A 25,874-nucleotide genomic window follows, 5' to 3' on the forward strand; every position below is an offset into this window, starting at 1 on the left:
AATTTTGCTTGCTTTATAGTCTCCTCATTAGTGAAATGAAACAGTTGGATGATCTCTGAGTATTAGAGCATTAAGGGAGTTTATTTTACTCTGTTGGTTATGCTTATAGCTAGTTAGTGAGAGGGGGAACTAGGGCCCAGTCTCTTTCCAGACCCTAGATGTGCTCATCTTTCTCTAGGGCTTTTCTAAGCTGTGCCTTGACTTGCCCCAAGTATCAAGATCTGCAGACTAGTAGTACCATGAAAACCCCCAAAATCCTTCTGTCCTGGAGGCTACATGTAGGACATACATGGGGGAGTGTAGGAAAAATTACTCGCTCAGCCTTGAAATAGAGGATGGAGATAGTTTATCTAATCTGGACTGAAGTGCTTTGGAAAATCCCTGTGAGGCTCTGGTGGAAGAAAAGAAGAGAATCTAAATATAACCAAACAGCAATTAGTGCATTCCCCTTGGGTGGTCCTGGCCTGACTAGCGCAGCTAAATCAGAGTTCCTGTACTCAGTGCCAGGGCCTTGGGTCCTTCAAGAGGCTGAGTACCTCCCAAGGAGTGGGACTGGTGATGGATGCAGCCAAAGATGGAGTGTTCTGGGTTACAGAATGAGAGTGAGAAAATGGTCACTGTGGCCAGAGAAATGGCTGGGAGAGTCCACTGGGTTAAGTGAGCAGGTAGCCTAAGGAATGTATTCCTTTCATGGCTAAGGAGTGCTGGACAAGGAGTCAAGAAGCCTGGGTTGTAGTCCCATCTCTGCTCCTAACTTACTGTGTGAGTTTAGGGAGGTACTTAACCTCTCAAATAGGGAGATTGATCTAGAATAATCTCTAAAGTTACTTCCAGCTCTTAAATCTGACTCTGACTCCATTTGCTAGTTGTGTGATATTGGACAAGTGACTTGACTCTTTAAATCTCATTGGTAAAATTTAAGGAGGGAGGTCAGATGTTGCTTGGAGTCAGGAAGGTCTGAGTTCAAATCCAGTCTCTGAAACTTACTGGCTCTGTGATCCTGGGCAAGACACCTAGCCTCTGTTTGCCACTCCAGTATCTTTGCTGAGAAAATCTCATGGACAGAAGTCCACGAAGACTCTGACACAACTGAAATGACTGAACTAAAACAAAAATTTAGAAAAAAATGTCAAAGCCAGTCATGCTTTATCCCTCTCTAATTTCTTTACTCCTTTCTCTACTAGACCTGAGGGGGGTGGGTGTCTTCTCCCTCCACCCCCCCCATCTTTATTTCAAGTCTTCTTTGATTACAATGTCCTTGAGGGTAGGGACTGTCATTTTCTGCTTGTCTTTGTCTGGTAAACACTTGACTAGACTGTATTAACTATACTATAATGGGCTATAAATTTTAAAATACTAAAGTAGTAAACAAGGTAATGATAATTCTACTCCTCTCTCTCTTCCCACTTTGTTCTCTATCCAGGTATGTTTTCATTCCCTTACAAAATCCAGTGCTTGATGTAGGGAGCAATCCCAGAGTACTTGAAGTTTAGTTCAGTTGTTTTTTCAGTCATGTCTGAAAACCCATTTGGGGTTTTCTTGGAAGAATGATTGGAGTAGTTTGCCATTGCCTTTTCCATCTCATTTTACATATGAGGAAACTGAGGCAAACAGGGTTATGTGAATTCCCTAGGGTCACACAGCTAGTAAATGTCTGAGATGAGATGTGAACTCAGGAAGATGAGTGAATCTTCTCAACTAAGGGTCTAGTGCTCTAGTGCTCTAGTCATTGTTCTCCTTTCCTCTTAAATTCTTTAACTGACCCAAGTCATTGAAAGAATGCTGAGGAAGGAATTAAGTTCATTGCAGCAACTCCTTTTAAAAGTTTAGATCCCTAAAGCAGAGAGAGGACAGGAATGGGGGGGGTCTGACAACTTGCCCAAAGTTATTCAACAATTCTTGTAGCCTGAAGAACTTTGGGCTCCCTTTACCTGGTAGGAGCTGATCCCATAGGGCTCCTCCCTGGAATGGTGGGGTAAGAAAGCCCTGGTGGTTTGATGACATTTGGGTAAAGATTCTATGACTGGGCTTAGTTCCATTTTCCTGGATCAGGATTGTGGGAAAACCTTCTGGAATTCAGGGTGAGGGGGGTTAGGGGAAGTGCTGGGGGGGAGACTGGCTTGGCCTTTGGGAAAGTTCTTTTGGCTGGGTAGATGAGTTTAGTGGATGTTCTTATAACCCTAGAGATCCCTCTTGACAGTTGCTTAGCTCTCCCTTCTTAGCTGTCCCTCCTTTGTTGGCTCCCTCCATCTACCCTAACAAAAGAGTAAAGCTGACAACTAAAGTCTCAGTTATAGCAGGCCCCTTGAGTCTCCAGTGCTCAGGATTCTCAGAAAGTCCACAGCCCAGTAGTCTCATGAATTCTAGTCTTGGCTTTGCCATGAGTATATTCTGCATTCACGGGCCCTCTATCCCACTGCTATCATTTTCTTTGTCTGAATAGACAGTGTGATTCTGTGAAAATAACCCTAGAATTAGAATTAGAATCTGGAGAATCCTGGGCTCAGATGAGGGTCAAAATAGGGCTCATAGATTTAGAGATGGAAGGAACCTTAGTGTGTTGTTGAATTCAATTCCTATATTTTACAGATCAGGAAACTGAGATCCAGAAAGGCAAAAAGACTGACCTCAGGTTACACAAGGAGTGAAATAGAAGAGTCGGGATTTTAACTCAGTTCCTCTGATACCTAATACAGTATTTTTTGTCCCAGATCCCAATGCCTCTCCTCTAAGAATGTATAGTGCTAGACTCACAGAGTTGTGAAGTATAAACTAGCTAATGGATATAAAGTCCTTTGTAAACTTTAAAGAACTTTACAAAGGATGATAGCAGCAGTAGTGGTGATGATGATGATGATGATGATGATGATGATGGTGGTGGTGGTGGTTGGTGATAATGAAGATGGAGGTTGTGGTGATAGTGATGATGGTGATTGTGATGAAGATGATGATGGTGATGATGATGAAGAGATTACACTAATGACCTTGTCAATGCTAAAGTTCAGATTCAATGAAAGACTACTTTTCTTTGTCCCTAAACCTACAGGGGGCTGACTTCATTCCTGAGAAGGACATCTTGAATGTGTAGAGTCTCTATGATTTCACCACACACTGAGTTCCTAGAGAGTAGGAAGGTCTTCCCTCCTCTACATTTCCTTAATGCTAGGTTCATGGGAAATTCCAGATGACACCTCTTCACTCTCCTGGGCTCCCATCATGTCCCTTGGCTTCACCAGTACTAGCAAAAGAAGCAAAGAAAATTCATGGATGAGATAAGAGACTCATTTTTTTTCTCTTTATTGGTATTCTTACTTAGTTGAAGCCTGATGTTTGAGGGTAGCCTGTTTGAGTTTAAATAGCAGAAAGATTTGTTCTTTGTCTTTTGACTAGCATACCCTTTCCTCACCCCAACCCTTTAACCCAAACCAAGCAATCAGTCATTCATCACTTTGCAACACAGCTCCCAGACAGAACAAATAGGATAGAAACAACTCAGAAGGATGGAAGGTGTAGTCCAGAGCCAAAATGTTTCTCCTGGGAAGTAGATAGCTTTCCTTGGCCCAGGTGCAAGGTACAGTCAATCTGGTCCCTCAGCATCTCCAGTTCTTCCTCCAACATCCTGGATGTACTTGGGACCTCTGATTCTAAGATGACAGAAGAAGACAAACCCTCCATCCACTCCATACTCTTAGAACACATCACTTGCTATTGACCTCTGACCAGTCACTTCCAGAGCTTTAAATTTACTTTAGAATCTAGGCCTACTTATTCTTTTAGTTTGTACTCACTACTTCTATCTGCCTAGAGGCTGGTGACAGTGGATAGATCATTGATACAAGTTCAAATCCTGTCTCACTTATTAGCTGGGTGATCCTGGAAAAGTCATTTTACCTCTTTGTGACTCTGTAAAATGATGATAATAATCACACCTACCTTTCAGAGTTGTGAAGATTAAATGAGATAATATTTCAAAAGTACCGGGCAAATAGAAGACATCTGATAAATACTCATTTCCTTCCTTCCTTCTTTCCTTCCTTCCTTCCTTGCCCAAGGCCACACAGTAGGTAATTACTAAGTATCTGAGGTCAAATTTGAACTCAGGTCCTCCTGACTCCAGGGTCAGTGCTCTATCTACTGTGCCACCTGGTCAAACCTCCTTTTACTTTTAATGCCTTATTGTATCTGCCCATTTACTCTAAGGTAGTATCTAGTAGATTAACTGGTCAACTTTTAATGTGCTTTTTTCTGCCTCATAAATTATAAATATATTTTATCTTTGGATTTCCCTCAAGGTCTTGCACAATAATAATTACTTAATAGCTCTGTTCAAGGATTAATTCATTGTAGATATTTAATAAAGTGCCCACTATATCAAACACTGGAGATGCAAAAATAAAAGAACAAGCATGTTAGTGTTTCAAGTAGCTTTCAGTCTAGTACTAGAAACTGAACACATCATATATATATATATATATATATATATATATATATGTATATATATTATATATGTGACACATATGTGTGTATGATGTGTATTATTAATGGATGCATACATAGACCCCATACATGTATATATGCAAACATATACACATGTAAATATGCACATACATTTATATATAAACCTATATACACATTCAAGCATATGTGTTTTTGCATGTGTGTGCATATATATATATATATATATATGTAGAATGAACTGACAATAAAAAAATGAGTGCATAAGAAATGAACAAGATGTATTGAGATAAGAATGGGCAGCCCATTGAGTCCTTGCTGATGCTGCATGCTCTTTAGGTTGAAGCTTCCCTCTCTTCCCAGGGCTCCATCTCTCACCTCTTGGCTTCCAAGGTGTGCCATAGAGACCCTGAGGTAGTGGTGGTGCTGAGGGTGTGGCTTGGCCTGCTCTTCCAGAGGCTTCCTCCTTTGCCAGGGTCTCTGCCAAGAAGTGAGTCAAGGCCCAGTCATTGTTGTTCCTGAGAGAGGGAAGTGGGTGAGTAAACTGCTCTATGTCCCTAGCACCCTCCTTTCCTTTCCCTACCCCAGTCCTAGAGTCCTTCCCTACCTCTTCATAGGGTGCTCCCTGAAGTTAAGGCCTGGTGGCTGGACAAAGGCTTGGGTCTGGACCTGAGGACTGGAAACCTCCATCTTCCGTGGGGTCTTGGCTCGGGCCTGGAACACATGTAATGGTGGTAGCTCCGACAAAATCTGGGAGGGCAGATACTCTGGAAGGAGGGAGGCTTCTCTCTAGAAAGAGAATTAGTCAATTAGCATTTCCTCTTCCATTTCCTTCTTCTCATTCTTCCTTCAGAATACCCAGATATACTATGCAGTGTGGTAGAAAAGACACTGAGCCAAGACTTGTTCTAGTCTTGTAGGCAGTTAGCACTTAGAAAATATTTATTGAATTAGATAATTGAATTTCATTCATTTATTGTGTGACCTTGGGCAAATCATAGCTTCTGTGGATCTTAGTTCCCTTATCTGTAAAATGTTGATGATATTTACCTTGTTGACCTCACATTATTGACTAAACATCAAGATGAAATGATATAGACCAATAGAATGTTAAAGTTGTCAGGGAAAGAAGAGACTTGCCATTTTAACTTCATTTAAGGTTGTTTAAAGAAAAGTCATTGATTAGGTCATATTGATCACAGAAAAATTTAGTTCATAAAAGATACAAGCCTTTGAAAGAAAGCAAACCAAAAAAAGATTATTTTTACTAAAATATTGAATGTTATATTTGGAGAGGGAAGATTCAATATTAACTGCTCATATTTCATTTCACAATCAAAAAAAGTTTGAATTTGTAAAGAAAAAGACAACAAAAGGAATACAGGAAAAATATTGCTGATTCCAAGTAAAATTCCAATTTTAAAGAAATTTTTTTAAATGAAAATTAGTAATAGCAACTTTTAGGGAACCCTCAGGCAAATCAATATAAGATATTGGAATTTTGTTTGATTTTTGAATTTATTTATGGTAGTAGATTTAGGAAAGAGAAAAAATTATGCTTTCTAATGAAAACATAAATAATAAATTGGTAAAAAGAAGAAAAGGTTGAAGTCAAATATAACTACTATAACACTATACATAGATGAATAACACTATCCTATAAAAAGGAAGTTATGGAATAATGTGAAAATACATGAGAGGGTAAGATTAAATGGATTGATTAAATAAACTATACAATGGCCATTTTGAAAAAAAAGTAGAATAGAAACATAGCTGATCTCTGCTATCTATAGAATCTCAAACCAGAAAACATTAAGAAAATATTACATAATAATAGTATGAAAATTACAAATTTTACAATATTAAAATTGCATTGTACAAACACAGAAGTTAAGTTTGTAAAAGAAAAGGTTATATTACAAGAAAAAATTTGGGAAAACTTTGCCTAATGGAATTCATTGGTTCTTTGAAAATATATTGGGTATAACATCATTTTATTTAATATTAGTTACTTAGATCTACTGGAACAATATTATAAATGCTATCAAGTATTGTAAATTGATAATTAGCTGAAAGTTACCCACTGTAGTGGATTTTGGCTATTTTGTCTAAATGATGTTATTGTGAAATGATATTAGTCAGGGAAAGTGTATTTAGGGTCTTTAGGAAGCTATAACACTCCATTATCCAGAATATAATAAATTTAACAAAATGTACACATTATAACTTGAATAGTTCAGTGAACAGAGTACGGTTAACATATGCTTAGAACAAAATGGAAAAAGCAGGGAATATACATTTTTCCCAAGAACATATGGAGCACTCCCATTAATTGCTCATATTCTCAGACTCAAAGAAATTCTTAAGATATTGCATTTCTGCCTTGCTTAAATTTGCCATTTTTGGCCCTAGTATAACAAAATTAGAGATAACAATTTCCCCAAAGGTACATGTTTACATGGATTTTTTAATTTTAATTTTTATTATTATTATTTTTTAGTTTTAGATTTTTCAAGGCAAATGGGGCTAAGTGGCTTGCCCAAGGCCACACAGCTAGGTAATTATTAAGTGTCTGAGGTTGGATTTGAACTCAGGTCCTCCTGACTCCAGGGCTGGTGCTCTATCTACTGCGCCACCTAGCGGCCCCTACATGGATTTTTTAAAAAAAAATTTAAGCAACAATTGAGTCAAAGTATAACCAATCTCTCTGCCGCTACTGCAGAAGAATCCATGTTGAAGTTGGAGGGGGGGATAGGGGTTAGGACAAGCATATCAGATTCAGAGTTGAGAGGAGCCTTAGAGATTGAATTAAACTCATATCTAAACAGCAATTCTTTGTACAACGCACTTGGTTAATGGTCTTTTAGACTTGAAGACAGACACATTTCCTGAAGTACATAACACTTTTTAAGAGAGGAGGTAACTGGGCAGCTAGGTGGCACAGTGGATAAAGCACCGGCCCTGGAGTCAGGAGTACCTGGGTTCAAATCCGGCCTCAGACACTTAATAATTACCTAGCTGTGTGGCCTTGGGCAAGCCACTTAACCTCGTTTGCCTTAAAAAAAAAAACCTTAAAAAAAAGAGGGGAGATAAGTCATCCAAATGTGGTATGAAGAAGTAAATTCAAATGACTAAATGTTGTTTGAACAGAAGATTCTGGGACTATCAACTCTTAATTCTGTACAAAAAGTATTACCTATTAATGTAATGTAATCAAAAAATGTTTGTTTTTTAGGTTTTTGTAAGGCAAATGGGGTTAAGTGGCTTGCCCAAGGCCACACAGCTAGGTAATTATTAAGTGTCTGAGGCCAGATTTGAACTCAGATACTCCTGACTCCAGGGCCGGTGCTCTTATCCACTGTGCCACCCAGCTGCCCCCAAAAATGTTTCAACTTTTAGGGCTGCCACTTAAAACTGTTGACTCCTATTGAGTGTGCAACCTACAGAACAATGCCCCTGCTTGTAAGAGTTAGCTGCTCAATCCCAAAATATTGTGTTCTGAAGCAACAGACTGGTTTGTTTCATGACTGAAAAGTCCCTATACAATGGAGAATGTCATGCTTGAGGCTGTGGTCATTTCATTTCCTTACAAAAGAAACATGAGAGTTCAGGGAAATAGGTGGAAATGAGTCAATCTTCACAATGAACCCATCTGAGAAATTTTTGAGTTAGCTCTCTGAACTTTCTGGCTTTCTAGCTTAGACCAAGTTATTTGTGAACCTATAAGCCTAGACTGTTCCAGTACAAACTGAACAGACTGCCATTTTGAATCTTCTGCCTTCAGTTCTGGAATGGTCTACTGCTTCTCTGGGAAGATCATAATTTACAGAAGACAGCCCCTTGCTACCTCATTTGATTACTTGTGTGACAAATACACTATTGGTTATGGTTGAGGAAGAAATTCTTAATCAAACAGGGATAAATGAGATCCTAAAAGAGAAAGCAATTTTGACTACTTAAAAGTTAAAAAAAATGCTTGCATGAACTAAATCAATGCAGCTAGGAAAACAGAAGGAAAATAATTTTAAAAGTTTTTTACATCAAAGATCTCTAATAAAAGTGAGACATTTAAGGTATACAGGGAATTGAAGCAATTGTATCATGAACAAGAACAATTCTTTTTTTTTTTTTAGTTTTTTTTTGCAAGACAATGAGGTTAAGTGATTTGCCCAAGATCACACAGCTATGTAATTATTAAGTGTCTGAGATCTGATTTGAATTCAGGTCTTCCTGACTCCAGGGCTGGTGTTCTATTCATTGCACCACCTAGCTGCCCCAAGAACCATTCTTAACAGATAAATAGTCAAAGGAAATGAACCAATAATTTTCAAAGGAGAAATGGCATATGGCATATTATTAACAACCATAACCCTAATCACCTAAATCACTAAAAAGAGAAATCAAATCAAAGCAACTCTGAAGTCTTACTTCTCATTCAGGAAATTGTCAAAGACTATAATTCTATTTAAGTTGGCCAAAGTGATGATTTTACTTGTTCTATTAGAAACCGGGAGGGATGGGAATTCAGGGAAGCCTGGAAGGATTTGCATGAACTGATGCTGAGTGAGATGAGCAGAACCAGATGAACATTGTACACCCTAACAGCAACATGGGGGTGGTGATCAACATTAATGGACTTGCTCATTCCATCAGTGCAACAATCAGGCACAATTTTAGGCTATCTGCGAGGAGAACACCATCTGTATCCAGAGAAAGAATTGTGAAATTTGAACAAAGCCCAAAGACTATTACCTTTAATTTAAAAAATGTTATCTTATTATGTAATTTTGCTATCTTTTATACCTTGTTTTTCTTCCTTAAGCATATGATTTCTCTTTCATCACATTCAATCTAGATCAATGTATACCATGGAAACAATGTAGACTAATAGACTGCCTTCTGTGAGGGTGGGGGGAGGGAAGCAAGATTAGGGGAAAAATTGTAAAATGAAAAATAAATAAAATCTTTCTTTTATTTAAAAAATGATTTTACATCACCCTATATTAATCTATCTTGATCTAGTCCCACTAGCCAAACTACCAGTATAGAGACTGATAGATGGGTTTATGGGACAGTCGTAGAAATACTCCAAGTATCAGCAAATATAATGCATTTTTAATATTCATCTTGTTCAAGTAGGATTGATTATTTTCAGTTAGAGAATCCAAAGTAATCAACTCAAATTGAGACAATGTGTTAAGATAACAACATTTATATAGTGCTAAAGGTCTGCAGTGTTTTTGCTAACTGTTTATGTGTAATTAAATACAGATAAAATCTCTTATGGATGAGAAAATTGAGTTTGTCCCCATCTTGTGGACATAGAATCTGAGAGATTAAGTAATACACTCAAGCATAATCATCTAGCTAATAGAAGGAAAATTCAAATTCAGTTTCCTGACTCCAAATCCAACACTATCCACTGTTACCTCTAAGATATCAAACCACAAATGAGAGATAAAATGATGAATAAAACAAACTATTGACAATTAATCCAAGAAAACAAACTATTTGCCTATTAACTGAGAAGATATGCTTGAGCTTTTTTTTTTAAAGAAAATTACAAAATCCTCATAAGAGAAATAAGAGAACTTTACAAGCAGAGGTATTTTTCCTATACTGATACTAGGCTAAATGACTAATAAAAGCATTGTTTTTCCCAAGGTCAGTACCAATGTATCTTTTTTATAGAATTGGGGAAAAAACCCAATAAATAAATGGGCAACAATTTCAAGAACCTTTGAAAAAGCAAGTTCCTCTTCCTCAGTTTTTCATTCATTCTAAATTTGATTAGATAGTAATAATCAACCTTTCTTCTATTGGTTGAAAAGTTTGTTCCTCTCTCTGTGTCTGTCTAGCTGTCTGTCTGTCTGTCTGTCTGTCTCTCTCTCTCTCTCTCTCTCTCTCTCTCTGAGACCTTTCAAATGTACAAAAGTTGAAATCCTTGCCTTCAAGGACCATCTCAAGAACAATATTCTCCAAGAAAACTTCCTTGCTTCTCCTCAGCTGTAAGTACTCTCTCTTCCTCAGATACTTGCTTCTTAGCTTCTTGATCCTGGACAAGCCAGTCTCCCAAGTCAATCTAAGTTCTTCCTTTGTAAAATGACTAGCTTTGGCCTAGTTTACTTCTGGGTCTCTTATATTTCTAAATCTATGAATCAATCACCTGGATTTCTCCTTTTTTATTATCACTTTCAACTTAATCTCATTCTCATTTATATGTATGTAATATACACCTGATAAGCTTCTGACTAGGGTCATATCATATTTTATCCTTGTATCTTCCAAAGTTAGCACAGGGCCTTGTTCCTCTAGGACATTTAATTGAAGCTTACTGAATTGAATACTTCATATTTCATAGAATAATTGCCCATAAACAGTGTAATGAGAAATAGGAAAAAATGAAGAAAGGTTAGACAATGGAATAACATTTGTCACAAGTATCATGGATAAAAAAGTTTTAGTCTCTGAAACAAATGAGATTACTTGGTCTAAATAGATTTGATTGCATAAAAGTAAAAAAAAATCTGTACAATAAAAACTAAAATTATAAAAAAACTGATTTTTATAAATTGATTCTGATGTGATTAAACTCAACTCTTGAAGTGTTTATATTGGGTCAGTTGGGGGTATTTTTTGAAAAGAGGGTGTGAGTATAAATTGATTATGATGTAAGGATAGCTCTTGAGAATTGTATTTCTATCAGGACAGTTGAAAGGAATTCACTTTGATAGAGGGAATGGGTATAAAACAGCTATTAATTAGGACAGGGAAAAAGAAAAGGGATTATTCTGGGATAAGAAGGCAGAGGCATTAGAAGATAAATAACACCACATGAAGAGGCACAAAGAACCTAATATAGTAGAGAGAAAGAAGAGAGCACTGAGCAAATCTTATTCACAACAGATTTGAATGAGAGTTTAGAAATTTGTCCTCCCCATAGGGAAGCAGAGGGAAATGGCAAAGAAGAGGGAAGAAAGAGTCATAAAAGGGAGAGTAAAAGTAAAAAAAAAGTTAAGGGAATAAAAGGATAAAGGGAAAAGAAAAGGGATTTGGGTTGATAAAATGGAGGACAGATTGAAGGAGGCAGCAGTCAAAAGCAAAATACTGGTGAGGAGGAATAAGGGAAAGAAAGAGAAGTATAAAATGGGGAAGATAGGATGGCAGGAAATGCAGAGTTAGTAATCATAACTGTGACTATCAATGGGTTGAACTTTCCCATATAACAGAAGCAAATAGCAGAGGAGATGAAAAAGCAGAACCTTACAAAATGCTGTTTCCAAGAAATACATTTGAAGGAGAAAGATATACACAAGGTAAAGGTTAAAGACTAGAGCAGATTATATTACACTTCAGCTAAAGTAAAAATAAGCAGGGGTAATAAATTCTTATCTCAGACAAAACAAAAGCAAGAATAAATTAAAAGATATAAGAAAAGAAATTACATTTTTCTAAAAGGTACCATAGTCAATGAAGTAATACCAATATTGAATATATACAAGTGAATGGCATTCAGATTCTTAGAGGAGAAACTAAAGGAGTCAGAGGAAGACCTAGACAGTAAAACTATATTAGTGGGAGACCTCAAACTCACTCTCTCAGAATTAGATAAGTCTAACTACAAAATCAATAAGAAGGAGTTTAAGGAAATGAATAGAATTTTAGAAAAGTTGGATATGATAGACCTTTAAAGAAAACTGAATAGGGATAGAAAGGAATACATCTTCTTTGTGATACATGGCATCTCTGTCAAACCAGTTTTAGAGCATAAAAACTTCATAATCAAATGCAAAAAGACAGAAATATTAAATTATTCTTTTCAGATCATATTGTAACAAAAACTACATGGAATAAAGGGTCATGGAAAGATAAGCTAAAATCAGTTTGGAAACTAAATAACTTAATATTAAAGAATGAGTGGAACAAACAGTAAAACATAGAAATAATCATCAATTTCCATCCATGTTAATGATGATGAAACATCATTTTAAAACTTGTGAAATGCAGTCAAAGCATTTATTAGGGCAAATTTTTTATCTCTAAATGCTTGTATGAATAAATTAGTTAACGGAGCTCAATGAATTGGGTAGATAACTAAAAAATTTAGAAAAGAAAAAATTAAAAATTCCAAATGAAATGCCAAATTAGAAATTCTGAAAATCAAAGAAGAAATTAATAAAATTGAAAGAAAACTATTGACCTAATAAATAAAATAGTTGATTTTTATTAAAAAAACCCCCAATAAAATAGATAAGCTTTTGCTTAATCTGGTTAAAAGAAAAACAAAAAAGAAAATAAATTTTTAGCATCAAAAATGAAAAGAATGAGTAAATTAAAGGCATAGTAAGAGTTAAATAGTAGGAAATTAAAGTAATAATTTATAACTATTTTGCCCATATGTATGCCAATAAATCTGACAATTTAAGTGAATAGCTGAATATTTACAAAATATATAAACTGCCCAGATGGATGGGAGAGGAAATAAAATACTTAAATAATCTCATTTTTGAAAAAAAGAGGGGCGGCTAGGTGGCGTAGTGGATAAAGCACTGGCCCTGGAGTCAGGAGTATCTGGGTTCAAATCTGGTCTCAGACACTTAATAATTACCTAGCTGCGTGGCCTTGGGCAAGCCACTTAACCCCATTTGCCTTGCAAAAAAAAAAACCTAAAGAAAAAAAGAAATTGAACAAGCCATCAATGAACTCCCTAAGAAAAAAATCTCTGGGGCCAGATGGATTTACAAGTGAATTCTACCAAACATTTAAAGAACAATTAACTCCAATTCTATGTAAAGTATTTGAAAAAATAGGTGAAGGAAGAATCCTGCCAAATTCCTTTTACAATATCAACAATGTGCTAATAACTAAATCAGGAAGAACCAAAACAGATAAAGAAAATTATAGTCCAATATCCTTCTTGAATATTGATGCAAAAATTTTAAATAAAATTTTATCAAAAATATTACAGCAAGTTATCAACAGCAAGTTTATCCCTAGGATAATATACTATGGTCAGGTAGGATTTATACCAGATATGCAGGGATGGTACAATATTAGGAAAACAATCAGTATAATTGACATATCAATAAAAATATCAACAAATCACATGATTATCTCAATAGATGCTGAAAAAGCCTTTGACAAAATATAATATTCATTCCTATTAAAAACACTAGAGAGTACAGGAATAAATGAAGTTTTTCCTTAAATGCTAAACAGTATGTAACATCATCAGCAAAAAATTATATGTAATTGGGACAAATTGGAGGCGTTTCCAATAAATTCAGAGATTAAATTAAGATATCCATTATCACCACCACTTTCAATATTTTATTAGAAATGTTAGTATGAGCAATAAGAAAAGTAAAGAAGTTGAGTGAATTACAATAGCCAATGAATAAACAAAGCTTTCACTCTTTGAAGATGATAAGATGGTTTACTTAGAGAACCCTAAGAAATCAACTAAAAAAACTACTTGAAACAATTAGCAACTTTGGCACAGTTGTAAGATATATAATAATCCCACATAAATCAACAACATTTCTATATATCACCAATAAAGCCCGGTACAAGAGATAGAAAGAGAAATTTCATTCAAAATAATTGTAGACAACTTAAAATACTTGGGAATCTATCTCCCATGACAAACCCAGAAACTTTATGAATAAAATTAAAGAACATTTTTCACAGAAATAAATTCAAACCTAAACAAATGGAAAAATGTCAATTGGCCCATTAGGCCAATCTAATATAATAAAAATGTCAATTCTACCTAAATTAAGTTACTTATTCAGTACCATACCAAATGCCAATTACCAAAAAATATTTTACAGAGCTAGAAAAAATAGTAACAAATTTCATCTAGGAGGAACAAAAGATCAAGGATATCAAGGGAAGGAGTGGCTAGGTAGTGAAGTGGATAGAGCATCGGCCCTGGAGTCAGGAGTTAAATCTGGCCTCAGACACTTATTAATTACCTAGCTATGTGGCCTTGGGTGAGCCACTTAACCCCATTTGCTTTGCAAAAAAAAAACCACCTAAAAAAAAAATATCAAGGGAACTGATGGAAAAAAATGCAAAGGAAAATGACCTAGCTGTAACCAATCTAAAACTATATTATAAAGAGGCAGTCATCAAAATTGTCATGTTCTTGCTAAGAAATAGAGAAGTAGATCCGTGGAATAGATTAGGTACAAAAAAAATTGTAGTAAATAACTGGTAATCTACTGTTTGATAAACCCAAAGACTCTAACTTCTGGAATAAGAACTCACTATTTGATAAAAAGCTGGGAAAACTGGAAAATAGTATAGTAAAAACTAGGTTTAGACCAACATCTCACAGCCTATACCAACACAAGTTTGAAATGGGTACAGGATTTAAACATAAAAGGTGACACCACAAGCCAATTAGGAGAACAAGGAATGGTTAATTTTCAGATTTATGGAGAGGGGAGGAGCTTATGACCAAACAAGAGATAGAAAATATCATAAAATGAAAAATGAATAGTTTTTATTACATTAAATTAAAAAGTTTTTGCACAAGTAAAACCAATACAACCAAGAGAAGAAGGAATTCAGGAAGCTGGGAAACTATTTTCACAGTTAGCATTTCTGATAAAGACTGAGTCAAATTTATCAGAATACAGGTCATTCTCCAATTGATAAATGGTCAAAGGATATATACATATATACATAATATATATATATATATAAAATATATATGTAGTTTTCAGATGATGAAATTAAAACTATCCATAGTCATATAATAAAAATACTCCAAATTATTTTGATTAGAGAAATGAAAATTAAAGCAAATATGAGGTATCAATTCATCTATCACACTGGCTAAAATGGTAAAAAAGAAAAATGATCAATTTTGGAAAGGATGTGGGAAAAGTAGGACACTAATGACTGATCTAACCATTCTGGAGAGCAATTTGTAACTATGCCCAAAAGGCAATAAAACTGTGCATACCTTTTCCAGCAATACTACTAGTAGATCTATATCCAAAAGAGATCATAAAAGGGGGAAAGATCCACATGTATAAAAATATTTATTGCAGTTATTTTTGTTATTGGCAAAGAATTGGAAATTGAGAGGATGCTCATCAATTAGGGAATGACTGAACAAACTATGGTATATGGATGTTATAGAGTACTATTGTTCTATAAGATGCCATGAGCAGCCTGACTTTGTGAAAACATGGAAAGACTTGCATGAACTGAGGCTGAGTAAAGTGAGTAGAACCAGAAGAACATTTTATAGATTAATAGTAATATTGTAAGATGATCAATTATGATGGTTGCAACTCCTCTCAGCAGTTCAGTGATCAAGGACAATTTGTTAAGGAAAATGCCACCCACATCCAGAGGAAAAAAATATGAATTCTGAATGCAGACCAAAGAATACTATGTTCACTTTTTAAAATTTCTTTTATGTTTTTACTTTCTCATACTTTTTCTTTTATCCTTAGTTCTAATTCTTCTTTCACAACATGACTAATATGGAAATATGTTAAACATGATTGTACCTGGACAACCTTAAAAAAAGAAGCTGATTATGATAACATAAAACCTGAAAGACTTCTTGTACAAAGTAGACTTTTATCTGAGACTTAAAGGAAGCCAGAGGGTAGAGATGAGAAAGAAGAGAATTCCAAGCATGAGAAACAAATGAAAATGAATGGAATGGAAAGTCTTATGAGAGCAAGAGTAAAGAGGTTAGAGTTACTGGTCATAGAGGTGAGAGAGGTATTTTAGATTAGATAGGTAAGAAAGAGATTATGAAAGGGTTTAAACACTAAATAGAGCATTTCACCATTGATCTAATAGGCTATAGGAGCCACTGGAATTTGTTGAAAAGGAGAATAATGTGGTCAGAAATGAATTTTAGGAAGATCACTTCATAGACCTAAATAATTGAAGAAATGTTAACTGCTTATGGATAGACTGAACTAATATAATATAAATAAGAATATCATTTAAAGCAATTTATTTATTCAATACCATACCCATCAAAGAACAAAGGACTATTTTATAGGGAGATAGAAAAAAAGCCAATTAAATTCCTTAAAAGGGATAAAAGGGCAAGAATCTCAAAAGAAAAATGGAAAAAAAGTAAGGAGGCATAGTAATAGCATATCTCAAATTCTACTCCAAAGCAATAATTATCAAAACAGCATGGTACTGGTTAAGAAATAGAGAAGCTGACCAGTGTTATAAATTAGGAACAGAACATATGGGAACAGATGAGCCTAGTAGCTTGGTGTTTGATAAACTCAAAGATCCCAGTACTAAGGAAATGACTCATATTTAACAAAAATTGCTGGGAAAGCTGGAAATTGATCTGGCAGAAACTAAATTTAAAACCAACTTCTTACACTACATGCAAAGATCTGAATGGATAGATAACATGGATATAAAAAGTTATAAACCGATTAGAGGAGCAAGGAAGAAATTATTTTTTGGATTTATGGACAATGGAAGAGTTTAAGAACAAATAGCAGAAAGAGAAGATCACAGAAGATAGTTTCGATTACATAAAATTAATTTGTTTCACAAAAAAATTTAATGAAACTAAGATGAGAAGGGAAAACAGTTAACTGGGGAAAATATTTGCAGAATGTTTCCCTGATAAAGATTTCATATTCACACAATATTGTGTATATGTGTGAATATGTTGTGGATATGAAATTTTTATCAAAGAAACATGCTGCAAATATTTACCCCAGTTAACACATATGATAGTTTTGCATGTATTTGTATGTTTATGAAATGGATTCAATTTATACAAATAAAGGTGATTTAATGATAAAAGAATATGAACAGTTAATTCTCAAAAGAAGAAATCCAAACTATCTATAGACATATTAAAAACTCTACAAATCATTAGAAATGAAAGAAATACAAAATAAACAACTTTGATGTCCTACCTCATACCCATTAGATAGCAAAGGTGACCAAAAAAAAGGGAAAAATGATTCATTTTGAAGGTCCTGCAGAAAAAAAGGGTATTTGTGCAATATTGATGAAGCTGTGAATTGGACCAGCTGCTATGGAAAACGATTTAGAATCATGTCCCCATACACACATAAACGTAGATCAAATATAGAAATTGATAAACATAGCAGTTGGGGCTAAAAATGAAAAAATAATTTAAAATCTTTTTTATATTATAATTTTGAATGTTTCATATCAAAAAAGAGCAAATGGGAAAGGAAAAAGGAAAAACCAATGCATTGGGAATCAAAAGCCTAAAGAATTAAATAATCAAAGCCATGAAGTGCCTGCTGTGTTGGTCACTGTGAATCACTGGGAATACAAAGGCAAAACAATCCCTTCCCTCAGGAAACTTTTACTCTATTAGGAAAAACAAAATGTTTATAAATATGTATATAAAAAAGAATGCAAAATAAATTCGGGAAAGTTTTATGTAATTTCATGCAACTTGAGTTGAAGAGAATAAGGAATTGTAAAAGACAGAGAAAAGGTGGGACTTTATTCAAGGTGTGGCCTAAGAGATGGAGAATGATTTGAAGAAAAAAGCATCCCAAGCTAATGAACAAAATAAAAACCAGGAAATTTTGAACAACCTGATCTTAGAAAAAGAAACTGAATAGCTATGATTAAATTCCTAAAGGGAGGAGGGAAATGCACAGATATATTTACAAGTATCATCGATGTAAAAAAAAATTCTGTGATACAGAAACTCAACAAAAACTGAGAAAGCTGGAACTCAATTAAAACTTTTTTTTCATTTTTTCCAGATCTCCTATTCATTCATAAATTCATTCATTTATTGCTTTTTGGTTTAATTTAGTTATTTTTAATTTTACAAATTTTCCCCTAATTTTGCTTCCCTCCCCCCCATACAAAAGACAGTTTATTGGTCTTTACATTATTTTCATGGCATACATTGATCTAAGTTGAATGTAATGAGAGAGAAATCATATCCTTAAGGGAAAAAAATGAAGTATGAGAGATAGCAAAATTACAGAAGATAACTTTTTAAAAAAAAATTAAAGGTAATAGTCTTTGATCTTTGTTCAAACTCCACAATTCTTTCTCTGGTTACAGATAGTGTTCTTCATCACTAGATAGCCTAAAATTGTGCCTGATTGTTGCGCTGATGGAATGAGCAAGTCCATTAAAGTTGATCATCACCCCCCATGTTGCTGTTAGGGTGTACAGTGTTCTTCTGGTTCTGCTCATCTCACTCAGCATCAGTTCATGCAAATCCCCCTAGGTTTCCCTGAAATCCCATCCCTCCTGGTTTCTAATAGAACAATAGTGTTCCATGACATACATATACCACAGTTTGCTAAGCCATTCCCCAACTGAAGGACATTTACTGGATTTCCAATTCTTTGCCACCACAAACAGGGCTGCTATAAATATTTTTGTATAAGTAATGTTTTTACCCTTTTCCCTCATCTCTTCAGGGTATAGACCCAGTAGTGGTATTGCTGGGTCAAAGGGTATGCACATTTTTGTTGCCCTTTGGGCATAGTTCCAAATAGCTCTCCAGAAGGGTTGGATGAGTTCACAGCTCCACCAACAGTGTAATAGTGTCCCAGATTTCCCACATCCCTTCCAACAATGATCATTATCCTTCCTGGCCATACTGGCCAATCTGAGAGGTGTGAGGTGGTACCTCAGAGAAGCTTTAATTTGCATTTCTCTAAAAATTAATGATTTAGAGCATTTTTTCATATGGCTATAGATTACTTTGATCTCCTCATCTGTAAATTGCCTTTGCATATCCTTTGACCATTTGTCAATTGGGGAGTGGCTTTTTGTTTTAAAAATATGACTCAGTTCTCTGTATATTTTAGAAATGAGTCCTTTGTCAGAATCATTAGTTGTAAAGATTGTTTCCCAATTTACTACATTTCTTTTCATCTTGGTTACAGTGGTTTTATCTGTGCAAAAGCTTTTTAATTTAATGTAATCTAAATCATCTAATTGGTTTTTGGTGATGTTCTCCAACTCTTCCTTAGTCATAAACTGCTCCCCTTTCCATAGATCTGACAGGTAGACTAGTCCTTGATCTTCTAATTTGCTTATAGTATTGTTTTTTATGTCTGTCCTGTAACCATTTGGATCTTATCTTGGTAAAGGGTGTGAGGTGTTGGTCTAATCTAAGTTTCTTCCATACTAACTTCCAATTTTCCCAGCAATTTTTATCAAAGAGGGAGTTTTTATCCTAATGGCCAGACTCTTTGGGTTTATCAAACAGCAGCTTACTATAATCATCTCCTGCTTTTACACCTAGTCTATTCTACTGGTCCACCACTCTATTTCTTAGCCAATACCAAACAGTTTTGATGACTGATGCTTTATAATATAATTTTAGATCGGGTAGGGCTAAGCTACCTTCTTTTGCACTTTTTTTCATTAAGCTCCTGGCAATTCTTGACTTTTTATTCTCCATATGAATTTACTTATAATTTTTTGTTAAAGTAATTTTTTGGAATTTTGATTGGTAGGGCACTAAACAGATAGTTTAGTTTTGGTAGAATTGTCATTTTTATTATATTAGCTCTACCTATCCATGAGCAGTTGATATTTGCCCAGTTATTTAAATCTAATTTAATTTGTGTGAGTAGTGTTTTATAATTGTTTTCAAAAAGATTGTGAGTCTGTCTTGGCAAATAGACTCCCAAATATTTTATATTGTCTGAGGTTACTTTGAATGGGATTTCTCTTTCTAGCTCTTCCTGCTGTTTCTTGCTAGACATATATAGAAAAGTTGAGGATTTATGAGGGTTTATTTTATAACCTGCAACTTTGCTAAAATTTCTAATTGTTTCCAGTAGTTTTTTAGATGATTTCTTGGGATTCTCTAGATAGACCATCATGTCATCTGCAAAGAGTGAGAGTTTTGTCTCTTCCTTCCCAATTCTAATTCCATTAATTTCTTTATCTTCTCTAATTGCTGCTGCTAACATTTCTAATACAATATTAAATAGTAGTGGTGATAATGGGCATACTTGTTTCACCCCTGATCTTATTGGGAATGGCTCTAGCCTCTCCCCATTGAATATAATGCTTGTTGATGGTTTCAGATAGATACTGCTAATTATTTTAAGGAACAGTCCATTTATTCCTACACTCTCTAGTGTTTTTTTAATAGGAATGGATGCTGTGTTTTGTCAAAAGCTTTTTCAGCATCTATTGATATGATCATATGATTCCTGATAGGTTTGTTGTTGATATAATTGAATATACTAATAGTTTTCCTAATATTGAACCAACCCTGCATTCCTGGAATAAATCCTACTTGATCATAATGTATTATCCTAGTGATGACTTGTAATCATTTTGCTAAGATTTTGTTTAGGATTTTTGCATCTACATTCATCAGGGAGATAGGTCTATAATTTTCTTTCTCTGTTTTAACTTTTCCTGGTTTAGGTAACAGTACCATATTGGTTTCATAGAAAGAGTTAGGTGGAGTTCCATCTTTCCCTATTTTTCAAAAGAGTTTATATAGGATTAGAACCAATTGTTCCTTAAATGTTTGGTAGAATTCACTAGTAAATCCATCAGGCCCTGGAGATTTTTTTTTAGGGAGTTCAGTAATGGCTTGCTGAATTTCTTTTTCTGAGATAGGGTTGTTTAGGTATTTAATCTCTTTTTCATTTAATCTGGGCAACTTATATTTTTGTAAATATTCATCCATTTCACTTAGATTATCAAATTTATTGGCATAGAGTTGGGCAAAACAGTTTCAAATTGTTACTTTAATTTCCTCCTCATTGGTGTGAGTTCACTTTTTTCATTTGCAATACTAGCAATCTGGTTTTCTTCTTTCTTTTTTTTAAAAATTAAATTAACCAGAGGTTTATCAATTTTTTGTTTTTTCATAAAACCAACTTTTGGTTTTATTTATTAGTTCAATAGTTTTTTTGCTTTCAGTTTTATTAATTTTTCCTTTAATTTAAAAAAAAATTTAATTTGATATTTAATTGGGGGAGGTTAATTTGTTTTTTCTCTAATTTTTTAGCTTCATGCTTAGTTCATTCATTTCATCTTTCTCTAATTTATTCATGTAAGCATTTAAATATATAATATATCCCCTGACAGCTGCCTTGGCTGTATCCTATAAATTTTGCTATGCTGTTTCATTATTGTCGTTATCTAGGATGACGATTAAACTTCTATGAGACAAACAAATGATCCTGATATTCAAATCATGGATCAATAAAGCAGAATCATGAAATTAAAAGTAAAGAAAAGCTTCAGAAACATGAAAAAGAAATATGACATTTCTACAAAATGTTAAAAAGATAAACAGATATTTGATTAACAAATGGAAGAGATTGGCAATAAGATATGTTATTTGCTTGTATAAAAATAAAAATTTTGTATATTAATTATTTAAGCAGAAATAGATTATTATTCCAAAAGTCTTAGAATAGCTTAAACTGTTAAACTTTGTATTAATTTGACTATACGTTATAGAAAGTATTCCAAAAGTCAGAGTGTAATTTTAACATTTTGAGAGCTTAAACTTTTGAAATATTCTTCAAAAGAAAACTAGAACCAAAACGATTATTTACCTCTTGCAGACCACAAACAAAAGAAATTCAGGAGGAATGTTTGTAATGTAGCAGATAAGTATAACAACAACAACAACAAAGTAACTACAGAAAAAAACAATAAGCAACTTCTTTCTAAATGTAATCAACGAGATGGGGCAAACACAGAAATCTTATAGAAGTAACAGTAAAGACCTAGACATTTTGAATTATGTACAGAACCTTGTGATACTCTATCCATAGGTAAATCAATGTTTCTTTTGAGGTACTATTTGTGGTACTATTTATAGCATGGGAGGGTACATAAGAGAGGAGGACCAGGCGATAGAGAGGAGTGAATGATGTGCTGGGGCTAAATTAAGGGCTAGCAGTAAGGGGAAGGTGACTTCTGTGGTCTCAAAAAAAAAAGCCTATAGAAAAGTGGGTGAGCAAAAGGGGAGAAAGATTGAAAAGACAATGGGGTTGGAGAGGAAGGTGTCCTTACATTGAAGGTGGTTTCCCTGATGAATGCTACGATGAGTATGGATAGAAATGGCTCATGAGAGAGACAAAGACCTTGCACTGAATGAGGCTAGGAAATTTGGTGCTTGAAAAATCTACTTGTCTTGGGAGGGGAACAGTTGAAAACCTTAGGGGAATAGAAAAAGGGAGATTTTCAGGAAAATATAGGGGAAAAAACAGGTCAAGAAGAGAGAGTATAGATTAATGAATAGTGCTTAGAATGGATAGCTTGGAAGCTTTGAGTACATGAGGAATACAGAGGAAAAAAAGTGATCAGATGTTTATAGGGGTCAGAATCACAGGATGAGGGTACATAACAAACAGAAAGAGAATATGAATAATGAAGAGAGTTTGAGAAATCCATTTTAGAAAGGAGCATAAGAAATAACATTTAACAGAAGCAGCAACCCAGCTGAACTCTCCAAACTATTTTAAAATAAAACTACAATTAAATTTTGAATTAGCAAAGTCAGCAAAAGGACAGGATGAGACTTTTTTTGGCTTGAGAAAACTTAGGAGGTATGCAGAAGGGGTGTATAACACCAGGGTGGTGGCCTGTCCAGAGCATACACATACAGAGACAGCAGCAACAGTGGCAGCAATGCCTTCTGGTGCTCTTGGCCCAAAGATGGTAAGGCAATTGGACAAAAGGTCAGAAAGAGATTACAGGGGATCCTTTTCTGGCACTGGATACAGCTAACATGATTGACAACTCTATTGGTCATACAGTTCTGGGACATAGTTTCATAGAGGAGAGGAGTGCTTGTGGTCAGTGACAAGAGAACAGGAAACTTGGTCACACTTCCAAGGTTAAGAGGAATGCTAGTGCTTGAAGCTGCAGGGGAGCCCTTCCTAGTTAAAGACCAGAGCACAGGAGAGCAGTTGTCTCTGGATCACACCACCTTAGAAGCACTAAAAACTTGCAGATCCACAGAATAATTCTAAAAATAGAAGTACAAAAAAGCCTGAAGCTTGGTACAGTGCCTCTCCATCCCCAGTAGAGCAGAAGTGAACATAAAGTTTAAATTCAAGAAATAGACTAGAAAGTGAGCAACAACAAAGCAACAACAAAGCAACAACAACGAAAGTTACCATAAAAGCTACTAGGGTGGCAAGGAAGACTAAGACACAAACTCCAAAGAATATAATAACATGAAAATAGTAAAAACTATCCCACAAAAATGTTAATTGGATACAAGCCTCATAAAAATTCCCAGAAGAATTAGAGAGAAACATGGCAGAGGGAAAAACTGGGAAAAGAAATGAGAATGACAAGAAAATTAACAACCTAGTAAAAGAGGAACTAAAAATAGAAGAAAATAACACTTTAAACATAATTGACCTAATAGTAAAAGAGGTATAAAAATTAATTGAAGAAAATAAAAAGAATAGGCCAAATGAAAGAGGAGGTACAAGAATTCACCGAAGAAAAGAATTAAAAAAAAGCAGAAATGACTAAATGAAAAAAAGAAAAAAGAAAAGTGTACTGAAGAAAATAATTTCTTAACAATTAGAATTAGGCAAGTGGAAGCTAACAACTCCATTGGACATCAAGAAACAAATAAAATAAAGTCAAAAGATGAAAGAAAATAGAAAAAATGTTAACTATCTCATTCAAAAAACCCAACTGAACTAGAAAATAATTTAAGGAGACATGATTTAAGAACTATTGGACTAGCAGAAAGCCATGATCAAAAAGAGCTTAGACACCCCATTTCAAAAGAATTATAAAGGAAAACTACCATTATATCTTAGCTCCAGCAGGCAAAATAGAAATTAAAGTAATCCACTGATCATTTCCTGCAAGAGATTCCAAAACAAAACTTCCAAGAATATTATAGTCAAATTTCAGAGCTCCCAGGTGAAGGAGAAAATACTGAAATTAGCTAGAAAGAAATCATTCAAAGATGGTGACAGGAGAAAAGCCTCTCTTAGGTGCTCTCTCCATAATATTTCAAAAATCATAAATTTATGACTCTAACTAAATTTTTGAGAGACAGAACCCACAGAGGGATCCAGTGAGGTAATTCTCCAGACCAAGGTAACCTGGAAAATAGTGGAAAGGCTCTTTTTCTTGGGGTTAGAGGGGTGGCCTGCCAGAGTGAAGGAACTTCAACCTCCTGGAGGCAGCCCCAGGGCACCTGTGAGCCGGGGCTCATGGCAGTGGGGGCAGTTTCCTGACTTACATACTGGGGAGTACCGGGAACAACTTGGAAGAGCATTGGGGGGACCTCGATCAAGTGTGTGCCTCAGGGCACTCAGCGAGCAGTGGTGGCCCTGGCAGCCCAGATCCGGAAAATGGAAGCAGGGGGAGCTGGTAAGCAGGAGCCCCCAGGCAACTGAGCCTTGAGTGCTCAGCCTATTAAAGGTAGGGGAGTGGATAGAGACTTCCAAGGTCTGTCCTCTGTACCTGGTACAGGACTCTGGAGCTCTGACCACATTCAGATCCTGATCACAGTCTAGGTCCTCCATAGAACAGCAGGTCCCCCCACCTCAGCCCCGTGGCAGAGGGGTGCTCTTGTGATCATTCACAGACCAGGAGGGAAGACAGAGCCTCACACACTGAGATCCTTGTGTGTGGGGGTGCCCCAATAATACTCAAAAGCTCAGGAAGCACCCCCAAACCAGGCACAGACTGGGGAAATGAATAAACAGAGAAAAAAAGAGGAACACCATTGAGAAATGCATTGTTTATGATCCCAAGAAGGATCAAAATGCTCAATCTTTTTTAAATTAATTTAATATTTATTCTCATTTTGTACAAATAATGTTTTTTACATTAATAAAATATTCTTGTTTAAGAGTAAACGAAATACCCCTCTCCACCATAAATATAGACTTGCTTGAGCGATACAGTAAAGGGGAGAGAGAAAAAAAATTAAAATTAAAAAAAATAATAGTAATAATTGTAGGTATGGCCAGGTGGCACAATGGACGGAGCACCAGTCCTGGAGCCACAAGCACCTGAGCCCACATCCAGCCCCATACACCCAACAATCACCCAGCCATGTAACATGCAAGCCACCCGAACCCCACTGCCCTGCAAAAACCAAAAAAAAAATACCCAAAATAAAATAAAATAGTAATAATAGTAGTGGTGGCTGGGTGGCGGACAGAGCATTGGCCCTTGAGCCAGAAGCACCAGGGTCCAAATCTGGCCTCAGACACCCAAGGATCACCCTGCTATGCAGCCCCAGGAAGGCCACCCAGCCCCATTTGCCCTGCACCCCTCCAAATAATAATAATAAAAAATGTGCTTGAGTCTTTGTTCCAACACAAACAACTCTGTCACAGGTGGATCACATTCTTTATGATAAGTCCATGGCCAAAGTTACTTCCATATTTTTCCACCGTTGCCAATGCTGATCGCAACTC

General features: G+C 35.3%; 1 protein-coding gene across 6 annotated transcripts in view; it reads right to left on the reverse strand.

Moving 5' to 3' along the window:
- Window positions 1-1,737: 1,737 nt before the first annotated feature.
- Window positions 1,738-25,874, reverse strand: part of KIF12 (kinesin family member 12) — a 42,424-nt gene continuing 18,287 nt past the window's right edge. For 3 of the 6 annotated variants that reach the window (XM_074211164.1, XM_074211163.1, XM_074211168.1), the window contains 3 exons: window positions 5,063-5,244; window positions 4,834-4,973; window positions 3,256-3,644 (listed from right to left, as the gene is read on the reverse strand). In XM_074211164.1, coding sequence (XP_074067265.1) covers window positions 3,493-3,644; window positions 4,834-4,973; window positions 5,063-5,244 — 474 coding nt within the window. In that variant the 3' untranslated portion in view covers window positions 3,256-3,492. The other 3 variants (XM_074211166.1, XM_074211167.1, XM_074211165.1) reach the window with 3 other exon arrangements.

This window comes from Macrotis lagotis, chromosome 1, assembly GCF_037893015.1.
Source record: "Macrotis lagotis isolate mMagLag1 chromosome 1, bilby.v1.9.chrom.fasta, whole genome shotgun sequence".
Taxonomy (NCBI): domain Eukaryota; kingdom Metazoa; phylum Chordata; class Mammalia; order Peramelemorphia; family Peramelidae; genus Macrotis; species Macrotis lagotis.